The sequence below is a fragment of the Pteronotus mesoamericanus genome, unplaced genomic scaffold, assembly GCF_021234165.1.
Source record: "Pteronotus mesoamericanus isolate MK-2021 breed Mesoamerican mustached bat unplaced genomic scaffold, CSHL_Meso_final contig_50, whole genome shotgun sequence".
Classification (NCBI taxonomy): Eukaryota; Metazoa; Chordata; class Mammalia; order Chiroptera; family Mormoopidae; genus Pteronotus; species Pteronotus mesoamericanus.
Window position 1 is genome coordinate 22,100,640 of NW_026555186.1, and position 23,671 is coordinate 22,124,310.

General features: G+C 44.5%; 1 protein-coding gene across 1 annotated transcript; it reads left to right on the plus strand.

Annotated features, from left to right (window-relative positions):
- Window positions 1–20,292: 20,292 nt before the first annotated feature.
- Window positions 20,293–21,473, plus strand: LOC129074425 (26S proteasome non-ATPase regulatory subunit 4-like). Its single transcript, XM_054578233.1, is given in 2 exon segments — window positions 20,293–20,338; window positions 20,341–21,473. Coding segments are annotated over 2 exon segments (1,131 nt in total). The 3' UTR covers window positions 21,426–21,473.
- Window positions 21,474–23,671: the final 2,198 nt, after the last annotated feature.

Below are 23,671 nucleotides of genomic sequence, written 5' to 3' on the forward strand. Positions count from 1 at the left end.
CCTCCAAACACAGCCAGGCATCCGCAGGCCATTAGAAAAACCATCTCCCTGGCATGTGTGTCTGTATAGGGAGGAAAAGGAAAAGGTGGGAAAAGACAGCTTGAAATTGTAGCTACTGGAGACTGCTGATGAAAATTGTGCATAGCTGAAAGAGCAAATCACTCTCGTTTTTCAGTGATTGCACTGGATTTTGAAATTGAACCCAGCAGGAAGAACGTACCTACCTGAAGCTTCCAGAGAGGCTTTGGGTTTGTAGGCTTACGAGCTGAGAACATCTATTTTTCAAGCTCTGGAGCTCTGTACCTGCCCTGCTGCAGCTTCCGTGTGACAAATCTCTGGATTGGTGCTCTCTTTTTAGCCCTCTGTAAGACAGGAAGGCAGCCAGTTTTACCTTGAGAGGGTGTGAGGGGAGGAGGGGGTGGCGGCTTAGGGAGTTAACCACAGCCCCTCTTACCGGATTTGAGTCTGGGAGGCATCGCTCCTACTCCTCAGGCTATGCTTAGGGGTGATTGAAACTGTTCAATGGAAAGATCAGGTCTCAGAAGGCCTTAAATATTCCTAATTTGATTAGATATACTCAGAGCTAAACTGACAGACGTGGTTGGGTATCTCCCTTTTAACAAGGGCTGTGTTCTAAAGTCAGCATGCAGGGTGAAAATTGCATCTAGTCAAAATTGTGCTCTAGAATCCCTTCACTTGCCTGCAAAGTGTGCTTCAAGATGCAGCAGGGGAGTCTGAGAAATCAGCCTTGGGGCAGGGACCAGCACCCTTGCCCTCTCTGCTGGGTTCCTTTTGGGCCTGTGCTCTTTGAGAGAAAGGTGGAGAGACTGGTAGTATTTAAATTGTTCTTTTCCCAGGCTCATCCAGCTAGATGGGCATCCTTAAATTTCCTTAAGGTAAATCCATGTAGAATGCAGTTTCATTGCATCAATGGGTACTCCAAAAAATATGCATTTGCCTAAGGTGGAGGAGAAATAGAGAGGAGAGAGGAGGAGAGGGGAGAGGAGAGGAGGGGAGAGCCAGAAAACCTAGGTCTTAGTATCTGCAGCCTGATCTTGAGGACCCCCAGGCTTCACTGTGACACATTTACAGGGCCCCTGCCTCATAGTAACGGCTAATACATTGCACTGACAATGTGCTAGGCACTGGTCTAAGCACTTTACATGTATTAATCTATTGAATACTCACAATAACTCCAGAAGGTGAAACTTTATTATCCCACTTTATAGATGAGGAAACAAAGTCTTTGCGCCCATTCCCAGTTTTGTCCCGACGGTAGCTTAAGATGAAGATGGGGGTCAGGGCAGAGCTACTGAGAGGAACTGAAACTTTTAGCCGCCTTCATGGGGTGCAGATGGGCTGTTGCAGCGGGGGCTCTGCTTGACCAGTGGGCTCCGTGGTGCAGCCAGAGTGAGAGGCCTCGCTCCCTGGGCTCCGGCTCTGGCACGGGCTCCTCCCTCTGCTCGGCACTCCCTCTTCCTTTCAGCACGGGCACTGTAACTCATCCCTCCCTGGCTCCTGCAGCTGGATTGGGGTCCTCACTACCTGCCTTGCCCCCCTCCCACAGTCCCCATTCATTCTGTCTCATTCTCTGACCATATCCGGAGGCCCTTCAGGACGCGCTGGCCTCTTCCTGTGGTCTCCACTGCCCTCGGCACAAAGCCGGGCTCACTGTGCTCAGCCAGTGTTTGCTGGATGGATGTTGAATAGGTAAAGAGCTACAGTGCATCACTTCGTACCCAGTTTCAAAAATACAGGCTTTGCATTTTGTAATGTATTTCTACAAATCAGATGTTCCGTATGAAAATGCTAACCAAGGACGATGTCCTGTTATTGGAGATGGGAAAAATTACATTGTGTTACACATCAATTCCAAATCTTGAATCAATTTCCTGAAATTCAACTGAAACATAGTAAAACAGCTATATGTAATTAGAAGACTCAATTAGGATGTAAGATGCTTAAAACATTCCTTCCTAATCCCAGACTATTAATATATCATTGGTAAACAATTACTCTGTGTTCAGCGAAAGCTTCCCTTCCAGTGTCATGGCTTTGCTCCCTGGCTGTACTTTCTTTTCCAAGTTTTTTCCAGCAGTTTCTCGGGTTTGGGAAACTTGACCAACACTAAGCAAAAATCAGGTCAAATTATCCAAGGCTCATGGAAATATGTTCAAGGCAAGAATACAACAGGCAGGGAATGGCTCACCCCGAGTGTGAAATATTCCCAGTTGAATTTGGAATGTAACTCACGTCTTTCCCCACACATTCTTTTGCTTAAATTGATGCGCTGAGTTTTGAGGATGTAGATATAATTTTTTCTGAAATTCATAAACTGCCTGAAAAACATTTGATCCTAGGCAGTGCCTACTTCCCTTTCTCCTTTCCCTTTACCCTTCCTCCCTCCCTCTTCCTTTCAAAGTAATGGGTTCTATAAAATTTGGGTATGACCTATGAAGGGGTCCAGAATATGCCACTGTGGCATAAGGATTATTTTGAGCTGAAAACATTTCAAAGTCAACAAATGCATGAAGAAGCTTTCTCTGTGTTCCCCTTATCTGCCTAAATGCAGAGCCTTCCAAAAGAAGTCAACTGGCATAAAACCCCCTCTAAGGGCGCTCCTCATACACAGGGAGAGTGACGCCTGCCACTGGAGAAGAGCAGTCAACGCTGGGCGCATGGACAGACGTGAGCGAGACAGACCTTACCTCCCATTGGTTTCCCCATGTATTTCTCAGCCATTCCTCAATATTTATTGTCCATTGAAATCCCAAACCCTTGCTCTTATGTAGAGGAGTTCCAAATTCTAACCCCTTTTTGAGCCACTTTCTTTGTGAGCTCTGCATACATATGTGGATAAATTTTGTCTTTTCTCTTGCTAATCTGACTTGAGTCAATTTAATTTTCAGGCCTTCCCCCTCTCTGGGCCCCCCCACAACTACTGAACCTAAGAGGGTAGAGGAAAAGTTTTTCTGTCCTGATACAGAGAAATGTTTTGCTAGGAAAATGTAACTCAGGGGTAATTCTGCAGTGTGTGCTTTTATTTCCAAAATTTAAAAAAGGTCCCCATATGCCTGCATGCATGGCGATGCCTACATGGTTTACTTGTGAGTCCTCTAGGGGTCCGAGACCTGCACCAACTCTGAGGCCTTGAAGTAGGGTCGAATCCCACTTGAAACACTTTCCTACATGGCTCTTGGCTCCTGGCCATCCTTCCGTCTCTCTGGTCTGTGGAGATGCCCAAAATTCTTGCTTCATTAGTTTGATTAGGACAGTAAAGCCTTTATTATAAAAGTAAATATCTTATTATAGCACAGCTGCTAATATTGGTTTTTCTCTTTTTTCAACTGGTAATAGAACCCCTGAATTTTAGCTGGGCAGAGAATGAAGACTACATTTTCCAGCCTCCCTTACAGATAGGGATGGCCATATAACAAATTCTCACCAACAGAGTGTGAATAGAAGTGGTGTGTGTCATTTCCAGGGTAGTGCTGTCTTTTGGAAGCCAGGAGGTCAACAAAGATTCCCAACTTTGTCACATAAGCAGTTTTGTCCAAGATAGGCCCTGTGCACAGTACCAAGGGCTCAAAGTTGCACAGCTCAATTTTAGCAAAAGCTGAAACATGTTTAGTAGGGTACCTGACATAAAGGAAGTATTCAACAAACACATACATGTTGAGTGACTAAAGGGATAAAGGAACTGACTGGATTACATAGAGTGGACTACCTTGACTAGGTGTTCCTACTCAATGGTGGTCATCTTTCATTATCAGGTGAGGTGACTTATAGCCAAAGGTGGTCTTAGCTCAGCTGTCAGTGGCCCCCATGTTGGCTACAACTGTCACCTGCACCTCTCCATTACCTGTACGAGATCCCTCTAGCTCGGTCATGGCAGCCCCTCCTTATTTTGTGGCCCATTTATGATGCCAATCCTACCTCCTTATAATGCTTTGGAAATCTATAGAGAAACAGAGTTGAAGCTCAGGCATGCTATTTTGTGGAATTTGCCAACCTGTTCTATATCATAGCCAGTTTCTTTCTTTTAAACATTTATCCCCTGAACCTGAGTATAGATTATTAAATAAAGGAACAGAAACTCATTCCTTGGATAGCAAGAGATGAGTCCAGTGTCTTAAAGGTAACAATCATTTCCCACACAAGGTAAAGTAGGCAGGTTCCTGTTTGAAGCTTTTCAGGACCTGGGTTGAATTTTGCTCGTAAAAGGATCAAGCCTTAGGGGGAACCATCCTCCTGCACAGTGGCTCCAGCCATCCGCGGCGAGATAAGCCTGATGCCAGTTAAAGGAGGCATTCTGAGCGGTTTGCCTGTATCCTTAGATCTCTTGCCCTTGGATTTTATCTTTTTTATTTGGGGGAAAAAAATCACAAGGACACGGGGCCTAACAGCATTGATTGTCTTGCTAGTTTGTTGATTAAGTCCAGAAGATGCTGGCATCTGCAAATACATCTTATTAGGTGTGATCTGGCAAGTAAATTGTCCCTGCCCTCCAGCAGGCTGCAATAATTAACTCTAATACTAGCAACTAAAAGTTAATCACAGCACGTGCAAAGCTGGGCTCCCTTTGTCTGCATGCAAAACCTCTTTCCACCATGGCTTCAAGGGGTTAGCTTTGAGACTGGGAACAGGTTCTTTGAAAAAGAGCCTTTCCTTCCAGTAAAACTGTTCCACATATTATTATTTTAATTTAATTAGGTTTTAAAAAGGTTAACCATGACATTTTAATAGCTTAAGCTCACATTAATATTCTGAGAACACTGTTTAGCCCAGCCATTTGTGATTCAAAAGGATGCTTTTGCAGAAAAGGAATTGGCTTTTAGGACAATTACTGAAAAATAGCTTTCGTTTGGTTAAGACAGGTATTTTGCTAGTAATAGACAGTTATTGAAATAAAATACATGTAAGATATTGAGAAATGTTAGAATCTTAGCTTGATATTTACCTAGGAGAACAGGGAGCCTGGGCAGTATATTTATGAAGATCATCTCAAAGGTGGCTAATGTCCTTCAGCGATGAGCAAATTAAGTGAACTGTGCTTGTGATGTGTTGTGTATCCTCAACCTAATGTTTTATTTATTTGCCTGAGAGCTGCTATCTTCATTAGGGAGTTTAGAGAGCAAAGCAAGATGATATTTACTAGTGTGGCAAACTAATAAACTCTGCTCATGTTTCTTCTTTCGCTATTATGGCTCTTTTAGAAATAGCCATTCGATATGCTAATGGATCCTGTGGGAGCAGGAGTAAACCATAACTTCCTGGAGTGAGGTAGGGAGGAACGACTCAGCCTTACACATGTGCATGGCCCCCACGTGCCAAGCGTTGTGCTCTGCGGGCACAGAGATGTTGCAGCTGTGGGCCAGCCCTCCAGGCATTGACAATTAGCGGGGAGCTGGCACTGATTACACAACTAACTTTTCATTATACCATGTAGCAGGCACTATTCTCTCCCCAAAGCAGCACAGGAGACAAGTAATTAGTTCAGCTTGGTGGAACTGGGAATGGCTGCAAAAAGTAGGGAGGAGCTGGGGCTGGAAGGACTAGAAAGATTTTTCCAGAAGAGAACTCATGCGGGCAGACTACTGCTAAAATCGTTGGTTCTCCAAGTGTGGTCTTGGACCAGCAGCAACAACGTCACCTGGAACCTGTTTGAAGTGCACATTCTCAGGCCTCACACAGGACCAGCTGGATCAGAAAGTCGCCGGGAGAGGGGGTGTGTGTGTGTGTCAGAAGTCTGTGTTTTAACTGGCTTTGCAGGTGATTCTGAGGCTGATGACAGTTAACATGGGTACTCATGTTCTCTGGTCAACTGTGAGAAGTTCGACTTGACCAGAGCTTTGAGTTGGGTGGGGGCAGGGTAGAAAGATAGGGTAACAGGTGGTGAGGTTGGAAAGGCCAATTGGGATCAATTGTGAAGGAAGGAAGGATATTAATATTTGTATTAGCTATCTTTATGAGTGAGAGTTTACAATACCAATGGCTGTGGAGCCAGGCGCCAGTGGGGAATTTGAACAAGCTTAAACAAAAGGAAATTTATTGAAAAGGTGCCATGATATCTTGTTGCTACCCAGGGGGGAATACAACAACCAGGTCTCAGGAAGATATATTTTTCCTTTCCCTATTTCATATTATTTCCTTAAGATAGATTCCAAGATGTAAGATTCTGGTTCGGAGAATATGAATAATTTCATGACTTCTGCTGTGTAAGGTCAAACAGCTTCTAAATGTTGTATCGGTATACGAGGCCACCAGCATTGAACATAAACACGTTTTACTGCATCCTTATCAACATCAATTCTACTGTCCCTAACTTGATTGGGGGAAATGGCAGACCATTGTTGGTGTTGGTGGTAATCAATTAATTGATTGTTAATGAAGTCAAATATTTAAAATTGCTTATTTACCAATTGTATATTTTGTTTGATAAGGAATTTTTTCCTTATTTTAGCAGGAGGGGATCTCTTCTCTTCAGGGATTCAAGAAAAAAGTAATTCTAGAAAAATAAAGAGGAAATCCTATTAGTTTTGGTTGCTACAGAGGCTGTCACTTTACCATAGGGCACACTCTCAGTAATGTCTTTACTAGCGGCTGAAAGGTCCAAGCAGTCATGAAACTGTTCAAATCCCAGCTATGCCACTTACTGACCTTGTGATTTGCTGTAAGTTTCTGGACTCCTGTGAGTCCCAGTCTCCTCATCTGGAAATTGGGAATAATCTGTCATACCCATCTACATGACAGTTTGAAGATCAGAAGGAGGCCAGACACTTGAAAATGCCCTATAAACTATAAAGCACTATAAAAATGTAATACAGCGCTATTGTAAAATGGCTTTCCTGAATGAACAAGCTCCGTGAGGGCACGCCAGGTCAGGACTTGGCTGTTGACCTATAAGAACAAACATTCCTGGTCTAGTTATACTTTTTTTACTTTCCACACAAGTGGGACTCAGTTCATGAATGCAAATTCAAGAAGGACTTGGTGGTGATTCAGGTATTGTTACTCCCAGCAGCAGGTAATGGGGCTTCAAAGAGTTGTGGAAGAACCCATATTTCATACTTCTTGGGTTCATTGTTTCCCTCCCCATCTCCCTCCCTCCCTCTGTTCCTTCCTTCCCTCCCTCTTTCCTTCCATGGGCCAAACACTGGGAGTACATCGTGGGTAAAAGCCAGCCCAGCCCTCACTTTGGTGGAGCTCACATGTCTATTCAGAAGATTATACTGTCCACTTGTCCCCAGGTTTGATATGGGTCTTCAACAGACTGATCAGTGCTTTACAGTTTATAAGGTACATTTATAGCACTGAATGCATTTAATTGTCACCTATGTCATGAGGGAGGCTGAGGGGCAAAACCTTCTGAAGTCAGAAGGGTTAGGTGCTCATATAGCAGAATAAGCTGTGGCCCTGGCCCTGTGTCAGGTCCCCGGGAGCCTAGTTTAGTGCCTTTTCCTTGGCACCACGTTCATCAGTCCTTTTCATTGTCATATTTACAGCGGGTTAAGCTTTGCTCCACTTTGACGGGGGACTGGAAGTGATGAGATTCCTCTATAGAATCCCAAGTCACCTGAAAACTGGGTTGGCTTTTGTTGCATGAAATGTAGTTCTACACGTAATTAAGAAAAGAAAACCCAGCAGCCAGAAATTAAAAAGGGAAAGGAAAAAGAGGTACTGCCAGGAAAGTCCCCACAGGGGTCAAACGGGCTGTGGGACGCAGGAGGGCGTGTCTACTCAGCTCTGCTCCCTGATGGAAGATGAGATGGGCTAAAAGAAGCAGCTGGCGGAACCTACCTGGTGAGAGAAGCAGACTGTGCGCCTCAGCCTCGCTGCGCTGCAGAGGTAGAGAAAAGGGGCGGTGTTGGCAGTCTGCACAGCTGGCAGTCAACATAGGGTCAGAGGGGAGGGGCCTGTCTGAGACTCAGGCCCGGATGACGGTTTGAGTCCCCTTTCCGAGGTCCTCTGCCCATCGCGGCTGAGCAGTGGCTGGGTTACGCTCGCCTGCCGATGCCCTCCGCTGGCCTGTGGACCCTCGGGGGGCGGAGCTGCCATGCTCAGCTTTTACCTCCAGCCCGCAGAGGGGGGCCCTGGCACACCCAGGGGAGCCGACAGGCATCTGGGACTGTGCTAAGCAATGCCCGCTACCTTTCCATTTAAAATGTTAAGGTCTTTAAGCCATTGAGTTCCGCCCCCTCCAAAATTAAATATGCGATTACGTACTCCCATTAGGTAAGGAGCTTGGAACTGGATTTGGGGAATTATTCTGTAGCATGAATCCACAGGTGATACAGAGAGGTGGGCAATAACCCTCTAATTTGGACCAAGGTAATTAAAAACAAAATCCACATCTCTGGGAAGTTCATCACCCTGTACCTTACTGAAAGGAAGAAGGGTTTGAATGTAGGCTCCTGAATCTGACATCCTGCCTTCCAATAGGCAGAAGTAGTCACCTTCACCTTCTGACACCTGAAGTTGGAGAGGATAGGAAGGAACAACTTCTTTGTACTTGGCTCCCTCTGCTCCTCCTTCCTCTTCCCCTTTCTCCAGCCTCATCCCTACTCTCAGACTAGAATGGTAAGACTTTAGAACCTTGTAACCCAGCTGTTGGTTCCTGAGTATGTCCTATTTTTTCCTCATTTTGGGGTCATTCTTCCAGTTGGCAGTCCAATACAATGACTTGAACCTGTATTTCCTCTTCAAAAAACCTACTGTTTCCCCATATATCCAAGAATGATAGCCAGCTAGTGCTACATTTCTTCTGTAGCTCCAAGTTCCTGCTTCTGGTGAATGCTTTCTTGATATCCCCTTGCCTTTCATCCTGATAGGGGTGTCCAAACTTTTGGCGTCTCAGGGCCACACTGGAAGAAGAAGAATTGTCTTGGACCACACATTAAATACACAAACACTAACAAAAACAAAAACAAAAATCTCATGATGTTTTAGGTACACTTACGATTTTGTGTTGGGCTGCATTCATAACCATCCTGGGCTGCGTGCGGCCAGAGGGCCGTGGGTTAGACACCGCTGCAGTCTAACTGTCTTTTATGCACATCCCTAAATGGGCACAACCCCCTTTCCTTCAGTTCTCCAGGACAATCATGCTCACAAGGCCATGAGACTTTATTGAAAGACCATGGAAAACAAAACCGGTTACATTGCCATATCTCACAATAGAGGACTTCCATAAATCAGGAAAAAAAGAAAAGGAACTTCCTCCTTTTCACTGGCTCTGTTCACCACCAAGTTTGCCTTGATTTTCCATTTTTATTTGTCTTTCCTTACACCTCTCTTTTCCCTCTCTATACCCTTCTCTTGCAAGGAAGAGAGACACTGAGCTGAGCCAGCCCCAGTTAGTCTCCTGAAATTTACCCATCAAGGGGAGCATTTGTGAGAACATTTGTGATAATGCCCAGGAGGAGGGATGAGAACCAGGGCGGAGCAGCCAGGAGAAATTCTTGTCTCCAAAATGAGCCTCAGCCTATTTGTTAGTTTCTCATTCTCTATTCTCAGCCTAGCCTGAGTGGCTTTCATATCTAAATGTAAAACTGTGGCCAAAATCAGAGCCTGTGATTTTCAGTGTTTTCTTACTAGATAGTTTCATAGACTCTATTTCTTTTGCTGCTTGACTGCTACTATCTTTTTTTCCATGGGAAGTGTCACTTGCCAACCAGCAGGCATCTTGAAACTTTACAGTTGACTTTTGTTTCCCTTTTATCTCATGAAAGCTGCTGTTTAAGAGCAACATTTATTAAGTACCTAGTTATAGCTCTAGGTTAGGAACAGTGGAATATACAAACACGATTAAGACATACTTCCTACCCTCAAAGCTGTGGTACATACGAGATCTGTCCAGAAGGTATCCAGCCAAGTAATATGAAAAAGAGACATTTATTGAGGAAGATACAAGAAATATTGGACATAAGACAATGATACCTCAGTCCGCTTCAAAGTAGGCACCTTGACCTCGCACCATTTTCCCAATCCCAATCGCCAGAAGCTGCCCTGTGGTATTTTCCTGAATCTCATCAACAGTCTGAAGTCTCTTCTCTTTCAAAGTGATTTTAGTTTTGGAAAAGCCAGAAGTCGCAGGGTGCCTAATTTGGGCTGTAGAAGGCTGTAGAGTCAGTTGGATGATTTGATGTTTCATGCCAAAAACTCTGCATGAGATGTGATGCATGAGTGGGCACATTGTCATGATGAAGGTGCCAACCACCAGTTGGCCATAGTTTTGGCCTTCTGAATTATCTGAATAGTTTCATGGAGGAATAGTAAAGCTTAATGAAAACTTGAAGCAGATTTGTTGCTCTACTTGCTGAATTGTTTTGAATGTGATGGCCACACAGTACACATACTCACTCCACGGCATCTACTGCCCCCACTGACTAGTACAGTGAAGTCATCATTGTTCGTGCATGTGCATTCCAGTCCACTCTCCTTGGCTGCCAGGTTGCATCAATGTCATACAAACCATTCTCATTATATTAACAATGGCTGAATCTTTTCCAGACAGACCTTCATGTATACAATAAAATACTACCTGGCCATAAAAAAGAATAAAATCTTTTTTGTGACAATATGGATGAACCTAGAAAGTATTGTGCTTAATGAAATAAGTCAGTCAGAGAAAGACACATACCATATGACTTTACCTATATGTGGAATCTAATGAACAAACAAAATTGAAACAGACTCAGACACAGGGTGCCGACTGGTAGTTGTCAGAGAGGAGGGGGATTGGGGACTGGGTGAAAAAGGTGAAGGAATTAAGAAGTACAAATTGATAGTTAAAAAATAGTCATGGGGATGTAAAGTACAACATAGGGAATATAGTCAATAATATTGCCAGGTGGGTACTGGAAGTACTGGGGGGAACACTTTGTAAAGTACATGATTTTCTAACCATTATGTTATATTCATGAAAACCAATATGAAGTAATATTGAAAGTAACTTGTAGTTGAAGAATGAAAGCAGAAAGTACAGAGAAAAAGACATGCTTGCTACCCTCAAGGAACACATGATCTAGTAGATAATAAATACAAGGGTGTGCTATAACCTTTAATATGTTTCTGAAAACATTATTTTGCCACAGCTGTGAAGTAGGGAAGGCAGATGATGGTCTGACACAGAGAATGATGAAATAGAAACTCAGAGCTCTTAAGTGTGGACCTGCACAGCTACTAAGCGATAGGCCAGAACCGGAACCTGGCTTTGATTCCCCTTCTCACTTCCTACACCCACACTGGGCACATCACTCCCACTCTAAGTGCATTCCCAGAGAGAAAAAGTATTCTGAAAATTACTGGATCCATTCTAGAAATGGAAGAAACTCACCAGCTCTTGGGAAAAATAATGTGTTGTGGTAGGCATTAACTTTCCTCTTTATCTTTTCTTTTAAAGGACAGTGTCCAAATCCATGTCAGCCTCATAAATTGTATCAGGATGATTTTCTGGGGGAATTGTTCCCCAAAGGATGTTGAGTTTTTTTTTTTCAGGTTTGCCAGACATGACTTCTTGTTTTCTGAAGCTTGTTAACCTATTCTTGCATAGATTGTAAAACAAATATTGCTTATTAAAATAATTACTGATACCCTAAAGCAGTGGTCCCCAACCTTTTTGGTGCCAGGGACCAGTTTCATGAAAGACAGTTTCTTCATGTAGCAGGTGGGGGGTGGGAGAGAGGAGGCAGAGCCCAGTGGGTAATGCGCGTAGCATCCAGGGATGGGGAGAAGGGAGGTTGGGGACCTTTGCCCTAGAGCTCAACAAATGTTTCCTGTGTGCCCATTATTGGGCAAATTATATGATAAATCTACTGTGATACAATTCACTATTTCTAAAGCTTATCTTGACTTCTCCTCGTAGGGGAAAACCCAGTGAGGAAGATATAAAACATGAATACACAAAGTCTGTGAGGTGGTGTAATCTTAGAAAATAGAGGCAGAGCAGATGCTGAATTGCTTTTTAACACCCCCCAAACCAGGTTTTCACAGTGCAGCACCATTCTTTTCATTCAAGGCTTAATATGTTCCATAATAACCATGAACCATGATGAAGGGTATGTGTACTTCTCAGCCTAGTGCCACAAAAGAGAGAAATGGAGAGAAGCCTTGTGGCATTATTGAGCTACTGTTCAAACTGCTCCCGTAGTCTGCCCTACTTTTGTACTTGCTTCCTTAGTGTTGGGTCAGATTGATTTCAGGCTTTTGATTATTTGAATAAAACCCCAAAGAGGACAAATGGGAGAACACTCATGTACACTCAATTAGCAGGAGTGATTCAGATCTGGACAGGGCAGGGTTTCTGTGTTAGATAGAGCCAAAGGTCTGTCGTGCTGTATACAGGTTATCCAAATACGGGGGAGTCTTTCCTCTGCTTGGATCACAAGTAAAGGTATGAAAGTGTTGTGGGTATTAGATTGCGGCCAAAAGCCATGGTGGTGGATACAAGTTAACCAGCCCCTGGCAGGGAGCCTGGCATGAATGTTTAACACATAGTTTTTGACTGATAATGTAGTTTCCATTATCTTCTCTCTCTTGAAACCATCACCATGACATTCAATACCTGTTCTCTTAGAGCTTACCAGGTTTCAATATATCTTGCCATATTACTTGGTATTGTTTGGTTAATAATAGCATTGTCTTTTGAGAATAATAATAATAGTTACCATTTGTTATTTTCTAGAAGTTAGGATCTATGCTAGGTGTATTATATACATTATTTCATCTTGTTAGAATTTTGTAAGGTATTATTATCCTCATTTTATAAATGAGGAAATTGGAGCTCTTGATGAAAATATTCTTAACTTTAACATATTCAAATTTATAAATCTTTTATTTATAGTCAATGCTGTATACCTCTTCTTTAGGAAATCTTTCTCTACCCCTAAGGCCTAAAATATGGGGTCTGGCAGGAGTAAGGCTTGCTTGAATTTGATTGGTAGAGTATGTGAATGTCTCACATGAGACGGACAGCAATTTGAACATTTCACCTAAAATGTCATAGGGTGTGCTTGAGTGTGATATTGCTATGTTACAGAATTACATGCTTAGGATTTTGTAATAAAAGATTTTGTAATAAAAGATTTTGTAATAAAGAAGGAGCGAAGGAGCACTATTTGCACCAGACCCTGTGTATTCACTTGCATTTTCTTTTAAAAATTTTCATATTTTGTTTTTGACATGTAAAACTTTAATTCATCTGGAGTTATTTTTTACATATGGGATCATTTAGGGATTCCTTTTAATCTTATTCCATGAGGAAAATTATTTTATTTTCTAGTTCTACATAGCTGAGTTTCTCCTTTCCCTACTGATATGTCTTGCTAATGCTGACATGCATCAGTGATCCCTATATGCATTCATGTAATGAGGTATCATGCAGCATTTTAAATACATCACCTGTATGCAACAATATGAATGAATCATTGCAATATAGTGGACTAATGACAAGAATGTGTCCTGAACCAAAGAAACTAAATTCTGTCTATTTGAGGTCCTAGCAGGAAACAACTAAACATACCCAAAGGTAAAAGAAGTTAAATGATTTGCCCAAGCTCATTTGGCTGGGAAAGTGGTAGAACTGGAACTCAAATCCAGTTCATCCAACTCCAAATGCCAAGCTTTTCTGTTAGGCAGCATGGTACCATTAATTCACAACCTTTCCAAAATCATCATTTTTCATAAGATACCAGCACTTAAGGTTCATTTATAATTCCTACTGGTAAACAGAATAGCATACAAAATTAGAAGGCTCTAGATTTCACTCCCTTCCTGGATCCCCTACCTTTGTCTCTTCTAGGTTCCTTTCCATTAAGAAACATCCTTGATTTCTTGAATTTGCTTGGATATACTTGCATCTTTGCATCTTGATAGAAGAAGCACAAAACTTCCTTCGATCACTTCCACATCCCCTCTTAGCACTCAATATAGCCTGTCACAGTTCTCGCTTGTTTGCGCACAGAAAGGTCTGTAGGGGCAGGGTCAGCTGTCTTATTCACTGTTTACTTAGTATCTATCACAATGACTAACACATAGTAGGCCCTCAATATATATTGGTCAAATGAATGAAACAAGGTGATTTACTTACACACTTCTAACTCACTATTTCTAGTTGCTGCCTCCCCCAGGTTCTTGAAAGAGTTCTGTTTTGGGATGAGGAAATTTAATTTACTCTTGTAGGGTAGCTGATGATTTAATAAGCCAGCATGTTTGTCAGTCGCATTGTGACCATGTGTTCTAGTAACTGGGTTCTTGCTTCATTCTTGGTTAACAAGCTTCTGCCTCTTTCCTCAGTTCTAGTAAACAGGTCCCTGCTCGGCTCTCCAGCAGCCTCCAGGGCCATGAGCCCTGCAGTGAGCTTTGGTCCTGTTGACTGAGTCAATGCCACCCTCACCTCGTGTCCCTGATGCAGTTCTGCCTACAACCCTGAACCCATGGACTTCTTCTTGCAGCCCAAACTCAGACTCCCTGAAACATGGTGTCATTCATATTCTTTCCTTCTACTGGGGACCCCTAGAGAGCCACCCCATCCCACACATCTCTGAAGTCTGTGTCCCCTCGCTCTTCTCCGTGCAAGTGTTCATTCTGACAGACTGCCTCGCTGCAGAGGGACCCAGACACATCCAGGATGTTTTTAGAGTCATCTCAGACAAAACTGCTGGGCCTCAGATGCTTGTGTTCCATGAGGGGTAGAGGGGTAATGCAGGAAAGCAGGAGCATAGTAGAGAGAAGAGCCCCAGGAAACTGGCAGTAGCCACAGTGTTGTTCTAGGTCCCACACTCTAAAAGGAGAGGAGATTCTATCGCACTGGGAATGGATGTCCCAAGCTTAGGAGGGTTTAGTGTCTATGCGTTAGGGAGGAAGGATATGTTATTTGTCTTCTTATCCCCAATACCTGCCATACAGCCTGACATAAACAGGTAGCCAGTCAGCAGCTGTTATGGAATGGCACAAACTCATTCCAGCCCAAACTGTGTCCCTAATACCCTGTGTGACATTGAACTGATCAATATATGTTGGTCTCAATTTTCCCATTTGTTAAGAGTGAATCATAGTGACTCTCATGTTGTTTCAAGGGTGAAATAATTTAATGCATTTGGGGATATGGCATTAATAATCTCCAGTATTTTTTCAGCATGTCCCCCTATTATTAGGAAGTTTTAAATATGCACCCAATTACACACACACACACACACACACACACACACACACGAGGTCTGTTGGAAAAAGTCCAACCATTGTTAATATAATGAGGACAGTTTGCATGGCATCAATGTAACCTGGTAGCCAATGAGAGTGGATTGGAATATGTATGTGTGAACAGTGATGACTTCACTATACTAGTCAGTGGAGGCGTTAGACACCATTGAGTGAGCATGGGTACTGTGTGGCTGTCACACTAAAAATGACTGAGCAATGAATCTGCCTGAAATTTTGCATTAAGATTGAACATTCCTCCATGGAAAAGATGATTCAGAAGGCTGCAGCTATGGGCAACTGGTGATGGGCAGCTTCATCATGACAACATGCCTGCTCCTGCATCACATCTCATGCAGAGTTTTTTTGGCAAAACATCAAATCACCCAGATGACTCAGTTCCCCTGCAGCCCAGATTTGGTGCTCTACAACTTCTAACTTTTCCCAAAACTAAAATCACCTTGGAAAGGGAAGAGACTTTAGACTGTTGATAAAATTCAGGAAAATACAATGGGGCAGCTGATGGCGACTGGAAGAACCTGTGTGAGGTCCCAAGGTGCTAACATTGAAGGGGACTGAGGCATCATTGTCCTATGTCCATTGTTTCTTGTATCTTGTATCTTCTTCAGCGAATGTCTCTTTTTCATAGTACATGGCTGGATTCCTTCTGGACAGACCTCATATACACCTTACCTGTTCTATCTATGTTTACACAGCATATATTTTTAATGGATGATGCAAAAATAGACATCTTGTAATCCAATAAATAATCTTGTGTACCTTTGGGGTATTTTGATTTTACTTTGGAGATCAAGACTTTAAAGTCTGATAAACACTTAACAGGGAAAAGATAAAATGTTGATCTGCTTTTACTGACAGTACTTCTGGCACCAAATGCATTGTGTCTTTTCCAGCATCATTTTAACTCCTTGAAACCAGATAGGTGTCCCACAATTCCATTTGGTTTTGACACTGTCTACTTGAAGCTGGTGTTAGATCCCACAGGATAACGGCTTAGTCCTACAAGACCACCCCCACTTCAGTTGCCAGTCACAAGTACCTGTCTGTCGCTGGTACTTTGGACCAACCAGCTATAAGTTCAGGGGGTTCCCACAGTCCCTCCTTAGGTTGGATAACTTGCTAGAATGAGTCACTTTACTTACTTACTATTCAGGAAACTGCTTTACTTTTTATTCTGGTTTATTATAAAGGATGTAACTCAAGAACAACAATGGGAGGGACACACAGGGCAAGATATGGGGGAAGGAGCCTGGAGCTCCCATGTTCTCTCAGGCTCAGCACCTTCCCAGCACCTTGATGTGTTCACCAACCTGGATACTCTCCAGACCACATTGTTCAGGGGTGTTTATGGAGGCTTTAATGCATGGGCATAAATCATTAAATCATTGCCCATTGGTAACTGAACTCAATCTCCAGCCCCTTTCCCCTCCCCAGAGGCAGTGGGGGTTGAAAATTCCAAACCTCTGATCACATGGTTTGTTTTTCTGGCCACCAGCTCCCATCCTGAAACTATCTAGGGGCTCATCAAGAGTCACCTCATTAGCATAAACTCAGCTAAGGTTGACGGAAACTTGTTATGAATAACAAAAGATGCTCCTTCTCAGGAAATTCTGAAGGTTTTAGAAGCTCTGTGTCAGGAACCAGGGACAAAGACCAAATATTTCTTATTATATCAGAGATGGCTATGAATTGCTTTTCATATGAGAACTTTAGTGGCTAAGAAGTAATGCTCATTCCCACTGATACCTATCTGATCAATAAAGTACATCATCTCAGTGGTAAAAATATACCCCACTCCCCCATCCCATAGGATTCAGTAAAGTTACTTTCATACTAAATTTTAAAATGCTGATCATAAATATTTGTATTTTTTTCTGCATTGGCTTTCAAGCAGAAAAGGTTGCTCACCACCAGCTTAATGTCACTAGTAACCACATGTGTTTCTTGGGGATGTAAATTCTTAGGCTTGTTAAAGCCAAATGCTCCCTAGTGTGTTATAAACAGATGTTGTGGAGGCATTATCCACATCAGCAGAGAAAATTTCACTCTTCTTGCTTGTCAAAGAAATTACGTTGGCAACACTCTGGGTTCTGTCATTCCTTCATTTAACAAATCCCTACTGAGTACCAGGCACTGAGTTAGTCCCTGGAAATGAAAGATGTAACATTAGTGATGTGGCCTGTGTCTTCATGGAGTGTACACGCTAACTGAGGAGAAGGCAACCACAACAAAGGAAACAATTACAGATAGGGTGAATTTATGCTGGAAATGCTCTCAATGCTGAGATAGTGATCTGTGGGGTTGGGGGAGGCATGGAACCTTCTCAGAGGCAAGGAAGTGCCTCAAAAAAGCGCCATGTCAGCTCTAGCTGACGGTTGAGAAGCCTCGGGAAGAGAGGCTATGCAGACATGTGGGACAGAGTGATGGAAAGCACAAGGTGAGAAAGAGTTTGGGGAGCTTGAGAACTGAAAGAAGACTGGCATGGTTGGAGTACTGAGCTAAGCAGGGAGGAGCACAAGGCACAGTTTGGAGAGGAAGCTCAGAGCCCGATGGTAGAGGATGGTAGAGGATGGTAGAGTCCAATGTGGTGCAGGAAAGTCGATACTGTATCATGGTTTACCTTCTTAAGTTATGGGAAGGAATTGGGATTTTATTTTAAGTATAACAAGAGGTCACTGAAGGGCAAGGGAGGCAATATATAGGAAATGTGCTGTGAATAGTGAGTTTGCAAGCATGGAATTGGGGGCCACTATACCTGCCAGTAGGTATAATGGGGATAGGTCAAACCTCAAGTATACTGCAGAAACATAACATCTTTTTTTTTTTAAATAATAATTTAGCTTTAGAATCCCCATTCTTCTGGGTGGTAGAAACTTCACCTAGAGCTTTGAATGTCTAGATTCCAGGCAATTCAAGATTAGCACAGCCGTTCAGTGCTCCTTCATCATCAGGGGATTCTTACCATCCTCTTTCTCCTTCTCTTTCCCCCAGGGTGCTTTCATTTCTGGGGCTTATTTACATGCCCTCAGGGCCCTGAGGAACTGAATTCTGTGCCTTCAGCCTCTGGATCCAGTGGCTTCCCTGAAATGAGCAGTCCCTGTTGGACTTTATTCATTTTTTCTTACTCTTATCAGGTTGTTGCAAATCAAAAATACCTTGGCTATGGAGACTACTAATTCTGCCACAAATTTTAAAAAGCTATTTAGAAACCCAGTTGAATTCTGTCTCCTTCTTTTACTGAGGTGGGTGCAAATACCCGCCACGTGGAGCCATGAGTGGGTGCTGCTGACTCTTTGGACACAGGGTTAAGGGGAGGAAAAGAGGTGTGGGGCAGATGCAACAAGAAACAACGTTGGCCACCCTGATCAGTGTGGCTCAGTTGGCTAGGCATCATCCTGCAAATGAAAGTCACTAGTTCGATTCCTGGTCAGAGCAAATGCCTGCGTTGCGGGTTCGGTCCCTGATTGGGGTGCCTACGAGAGGCAACAAATTGATATTTCTTTCATATCAATGTTTCTCTCTCTTTCTTCTCCCTCCCTTCCCCTCTCTCTAAAAATAAATATATAAAATTTTAAAAAAGAAACAACATTGGCTGATAGTCCCAGTTTCTCTCTCTCTACATTTTTTTCTTAGTAAATCTTGAGTAACTTCTTCGGCCCCTCTCCCAGTCACCATCCCGCCCCTCCCAGCTCATTGTCTGCAGCAGGGAGCTGGGGTGGAGAGCTAGCAGAATCTTTTGTTTTGTGGATAAAAGTTCTTTCCAGGAACGTGTTCCTCAGAGGCTTTCACTGTGTCAGGGGAGATGAGGGTGTTATACCAGGAATGCCAAGAGAATGGAGCTGCCAGGTTCTGCTTTGTCGCGCCAAAATGAGATCTTGACTATCCAAACAGTGACAGTGTCATGAAAGAAAAAGGTGGTTTGAACACTTACAGCTAAGGTTCTGGACCAAATAGTGGGCTGAGGCGATGGGTCAAGAAGAGTTCCCTGTGCTCCCAGCAGTGAGGTGTTTCTCAGGCTGCAGGCGCAGGGGTCGGGGGTGCGGCCCAGTGTCCAGCCCTACACACACTGCGGCGTCACTGGCTTCCACAAGAGAGCAAGGATGAGAGTAAAGAATGAGGCCTCATTTCTTCCTGGGAGAAACAGGATTCTCCTTGTGTTCCCCTCACACCTCGGTGTACCAGGGTGTGGGGAAATGGCAGAATTTGGTTGAAAGGCAAGAGGTGCCTTCACATCAGAGGTAGGCTTCAGTGACAACAAGGGGGCAGGTGTTGAGTGAAAAGGGTGAGGATGGAGGATTTTCTTTCATGGAGTGTGTGTTCTGGGAAATCTTGGGAGTCAGTCTTGTGAGAGGAGATGGGGTCAGGAGCAATGACACATCAAGTTGTCAGAGAAGATAATCAAAGGACCGTTCATCCCGGACCAGGCTACAGGACTGAGGGGCTGAGTGCGTTCATGTGGCCGTGAGGTGTCCATGTCCAGGAGCCTGGGAAGGCCTTGAGCCTCCAGGAGGAGCCTTGACCAGAGAACCAGGGATTCCCTTCGGCCATCTCTTGTGACTGAAAGAATATTTATGACATTGTGACCTCTTCAATGAAAATAACTGTCACAGGGAATGTCCAGCTGTGCATCCTTTGGAGCACCGTATGCTTTATGTGGCCCCTAGAAGGCACTTAGGGACTATGTAATGGATGAATAAAATGTGCCTTGCCATTGTATTAGTTTGCTAGGACTATACCTGGTGGCTTACACAACAGAAATTTGCCTCATGGTTCCAGAGGCTAGAAGTGTGAGATCAAGGTGTCCATAGGGTTGGTTCCTTCTGAGAGCTGTGAGGGAGAATCTGTTCTGTGCCTTTCTCTCAGCTCTGGTGGTTTGCTGGCAGACTTTGGTGTTCGCTGGCTTGTAGGTGCCTCACCCTGATCTCTCCCCTTCATGTTCAGTGGTGTTCTCCTTGTGTCTGTCTTCACAGGCCGCTCCTTCCTCTTCCTCCTCTCCTTCTTCTCCCCCTCCTCCTCCTTCTTCTCCTTCTTCCAACCAAATCATTCACTCTTATTTAAAAGAAATATTAGAAGATGGTCTTGGAAAGCACTATGGTTTGCGTGGACAACAGCGAATATATGCGAATGGGGACTTCTTACCCACCCGGCTGCAGTCCCAACAGGATGCTGTCAACACAGTGTGTCACTCCGAGACGCGCAGCAACCCCGAGGACAACGTGGGCCTCATCACCCTGGCCAGTGACTGTGAAGTGCTGACCGCGCTCACCCCTGACCCCGGCCGCATCCTGTCCAAGCTTCACACTGTCCCACCCAAGGGCAAGATCACCTTCTGCACTGGCATCCGCGTGGCCCACTTGGCTCTGAAGCACCGACAGGGCAAGGATCACAAGATGCGCACCATTGCCTTTGTGGGGAGCCCTGTGGAGGACAACGAGAAGGATCTGGTGAAACTGGCGAAACGCCTCAAGAAGGAGAAAGTAAATGTTGACATTATCAATTTTGGGGAAGAGGAGGTGAACACAGAAAAGCTGACAGCCTTTGTAAACACCCTGAATGGCAAAGATGGAACCGGTTCTCATCTGGTAACAGTGCCTCCTGGACCCAGCCTGGCTGATGCCCTCATCAGTTCTCTGATTCTGGCTGGCGAAGGCGGTGCCATGCTGGGTCTTGGTGCCAGTGACTTTGAATTTGGAGTAGATCCCAGTGCCGATCCTGAGCTGGCCCTGGCCCTTCGTGTTTCTATGGAAGAGCAGCGGCAGCGGCAGGAGGAGGAGGTGCGGCGGGCAGCTGCAGCCTCAGCTGCCGAGGCTGGCATTGCTGCGACTGGAACTGAAGACTCCGACGACGCCCTGCTGAAGATGACTATCAGCCAGCAGGCGTTCAGCCGCACTGGGCTCTCTGACCTAAGCAGTATGACTGAGGAGGAGCAGATTGCTTATGCCATGCAGCTGTCCCTGCAGGGTGCAGAGTTTGGCCAGGCAGAATCAGCTGACATTGATGCCAGTTCAGCCATGGACACATCTGAGCCCGCCAAGGAGGAGGATGATTATGACGTGATGCAGGACCCCGAATTCCTTCAGAGTGTCCTGGAGAACCTTCCAGGTGTGGATCCCAACAATGAGGCCATTCGAAATGCCATGGGCTCCCTGACCTCGCAGGCCACCAAGGACGGCAAGAAGGAAAAGAAAGAGGAGGACAAGAAATGAGACTGGAGGGAAAGGGGAGCTGAGCTGAGCCTACTCAGGGGCTGCACAGGGTGGGGTGGGATATAGGTATGATATCTGTAACCATTACAGCCTAAATAAAGCGTGGCAATTTAAAAAAAAAGAAATATTAAAAATAAGTATGTAAAATTAAATTTCATGATTAAATACACAGAAAAGGGACATACATACTTTTACATTGAAAACCACATGCAAAGTTAGTTGGTTACATGGCAATAAAATTACTGGCAAAAAAGAGAACTTGCCACTGCAGATTTTAAATGTTTGCAGCCTAAAATCCAAACCATTAATTAGGTTTCTTTAAAGGGGATTTAAGAAAATCAAATGTAGACTTCAAGTAGTACTAACAACTTTGAGCCCATAACCCTATTTTAGTACTAAATGTTAAAAGGAATTTATGTGCTTTTTTATTCTCAAAATGTTAGTGTGCAGCTAGCTGTTCTTACAAATGTTGGGGAGAGAAAACGGTGGGAAGATGGGGAACGGGGGCAAGATGGGGAAGAGGCATCCTGCTCTCTCTGTTGAGATGTTAAGTGTTTCCCATCTTATCCTCTGATATTACATGATGCTTTCTTCTGTGACAAAGTTTTAATCTATGCTTTTCTCTGTTCCCTGCACACAGCAGGGAAACTGTTTTCACTGGGAGTTTCACCAGAAGACCTTGGTGCCCTACTCCCTGGGTAGGCCTGGCGCTTGCCTCAGTCCCAACAGTGCCACCAGAAAGGCTGGAGGCCAGCAGGTGTGCACGCACGGCCAACCTTAGCGTCACAACAGGCACCAAGAGGACCGCGACACGGGGCTCACGAGGGAAATGCCCACCTGTGTTCTCTCACACAGCTGTGTTTCTTTTCTTTATGATCAGATGGGAGAAAATTCCTTTCTCCTTTTCTAAGGCAACCTGCTGGTTGGTATTATTATTCTATTTAAATCTTGTTATAATGTAAGAGCTGACATTTACACATCTGTTCATTTCTAGACTCAGTGAAAATGATGGAATCTGTTCCAAAAACAAATTTCAGTTTGTTCATCCTTTTCTCCACCCAGGTCTCAGGTGTATATGAAGCCCCCACTGTAGGTGCAAGGAGGCAGTGAACCGTTATGGCTAGTGTCACCGCTAAAGGGCAGGTACCAGGCCAGCAGTCGGGATCGGGCTGCTCAGAGCCATTCGAGTGTCGACGGTGCCTCGATGATGATTCTTACTTTAATACTGGAAATGTGAAGCCTTGCTTAGGAAAACAGACAACCTCCTGTGGCCTCGAGACCCAGGTCCCTGGACAGTCCCTTCAGCACAAGGCCATTTTCTTATAAAGACACTAGTCATATTGGATGAAGGGCCTAACCCACTCCAGTATGACCTCATTTTCACTAATTACATCTGCCATGATCTTATGTCCAAATAAGGTACCTTCTGAGTGCATAACTATTTTAGTACCAAATGTCCTGGGGGTTAGAGCTTCAGCCTATGAACATTTTGGGAACACAGTTCAACCCCTAGCACCCCTCTTTTTCAAATCTACCCCATCAGAGTGTCCCATAAATACTGTCCCTAAAATAAGCCTTAAAGCCACCCAGTTGTCTCCAGCTCCTCCCTCAGTCCCCAGTCCAGGCTGCTGTCAGCACTCACTGGAACTACGGTTATAGCCCATGGGGTTGGGTTCACATGTCTCATGCGCAGAAATGTAGATTTTTTAAATGTACCTTTAGCTTTACTGAATTTCTACCTCCAGTCACCATGGCGGCTGATGCAGGAAGCTCAATCTTGTCACGCCCAGGTCAGCTCAGCAAAATTCAGTGATTTCTCAGTTAACTTGGGTTTAAGCTCGGTCATATTCAAGTATTTCTCCCTCCCCCCACCCCCCCCCCCCCGCCGCCTGCTCCTTGGCAAGGCAAGGCTATCCCTGTTGGGGCCACAGCACGGCACGGTGGCACTGAGGAGGCCTCTGGTTTCGTGGTCACTCTGGGCTCACACCTGCATTCCACAGAGATGTCTGGTCTGCACTGTGGGATTCTAGTGCGGACCCTCCCCTGTCCCAGCCCTTGCACTGGTATTTGCTGAAGCAACCTGGGCCCACATCTCAGAACCACGTTACCGTCTCTTCTGCATCTCATCCTCATGTCTGCGTACTCAGCAAGCTCGTTCCCTGGAACCCGGGAGACTTTGTCTACTCTTCCCATAGCTGCTGGGGTCTGCAGGACCCTGGAGGGCTGCCCCTGGCCCAGGGACCTGG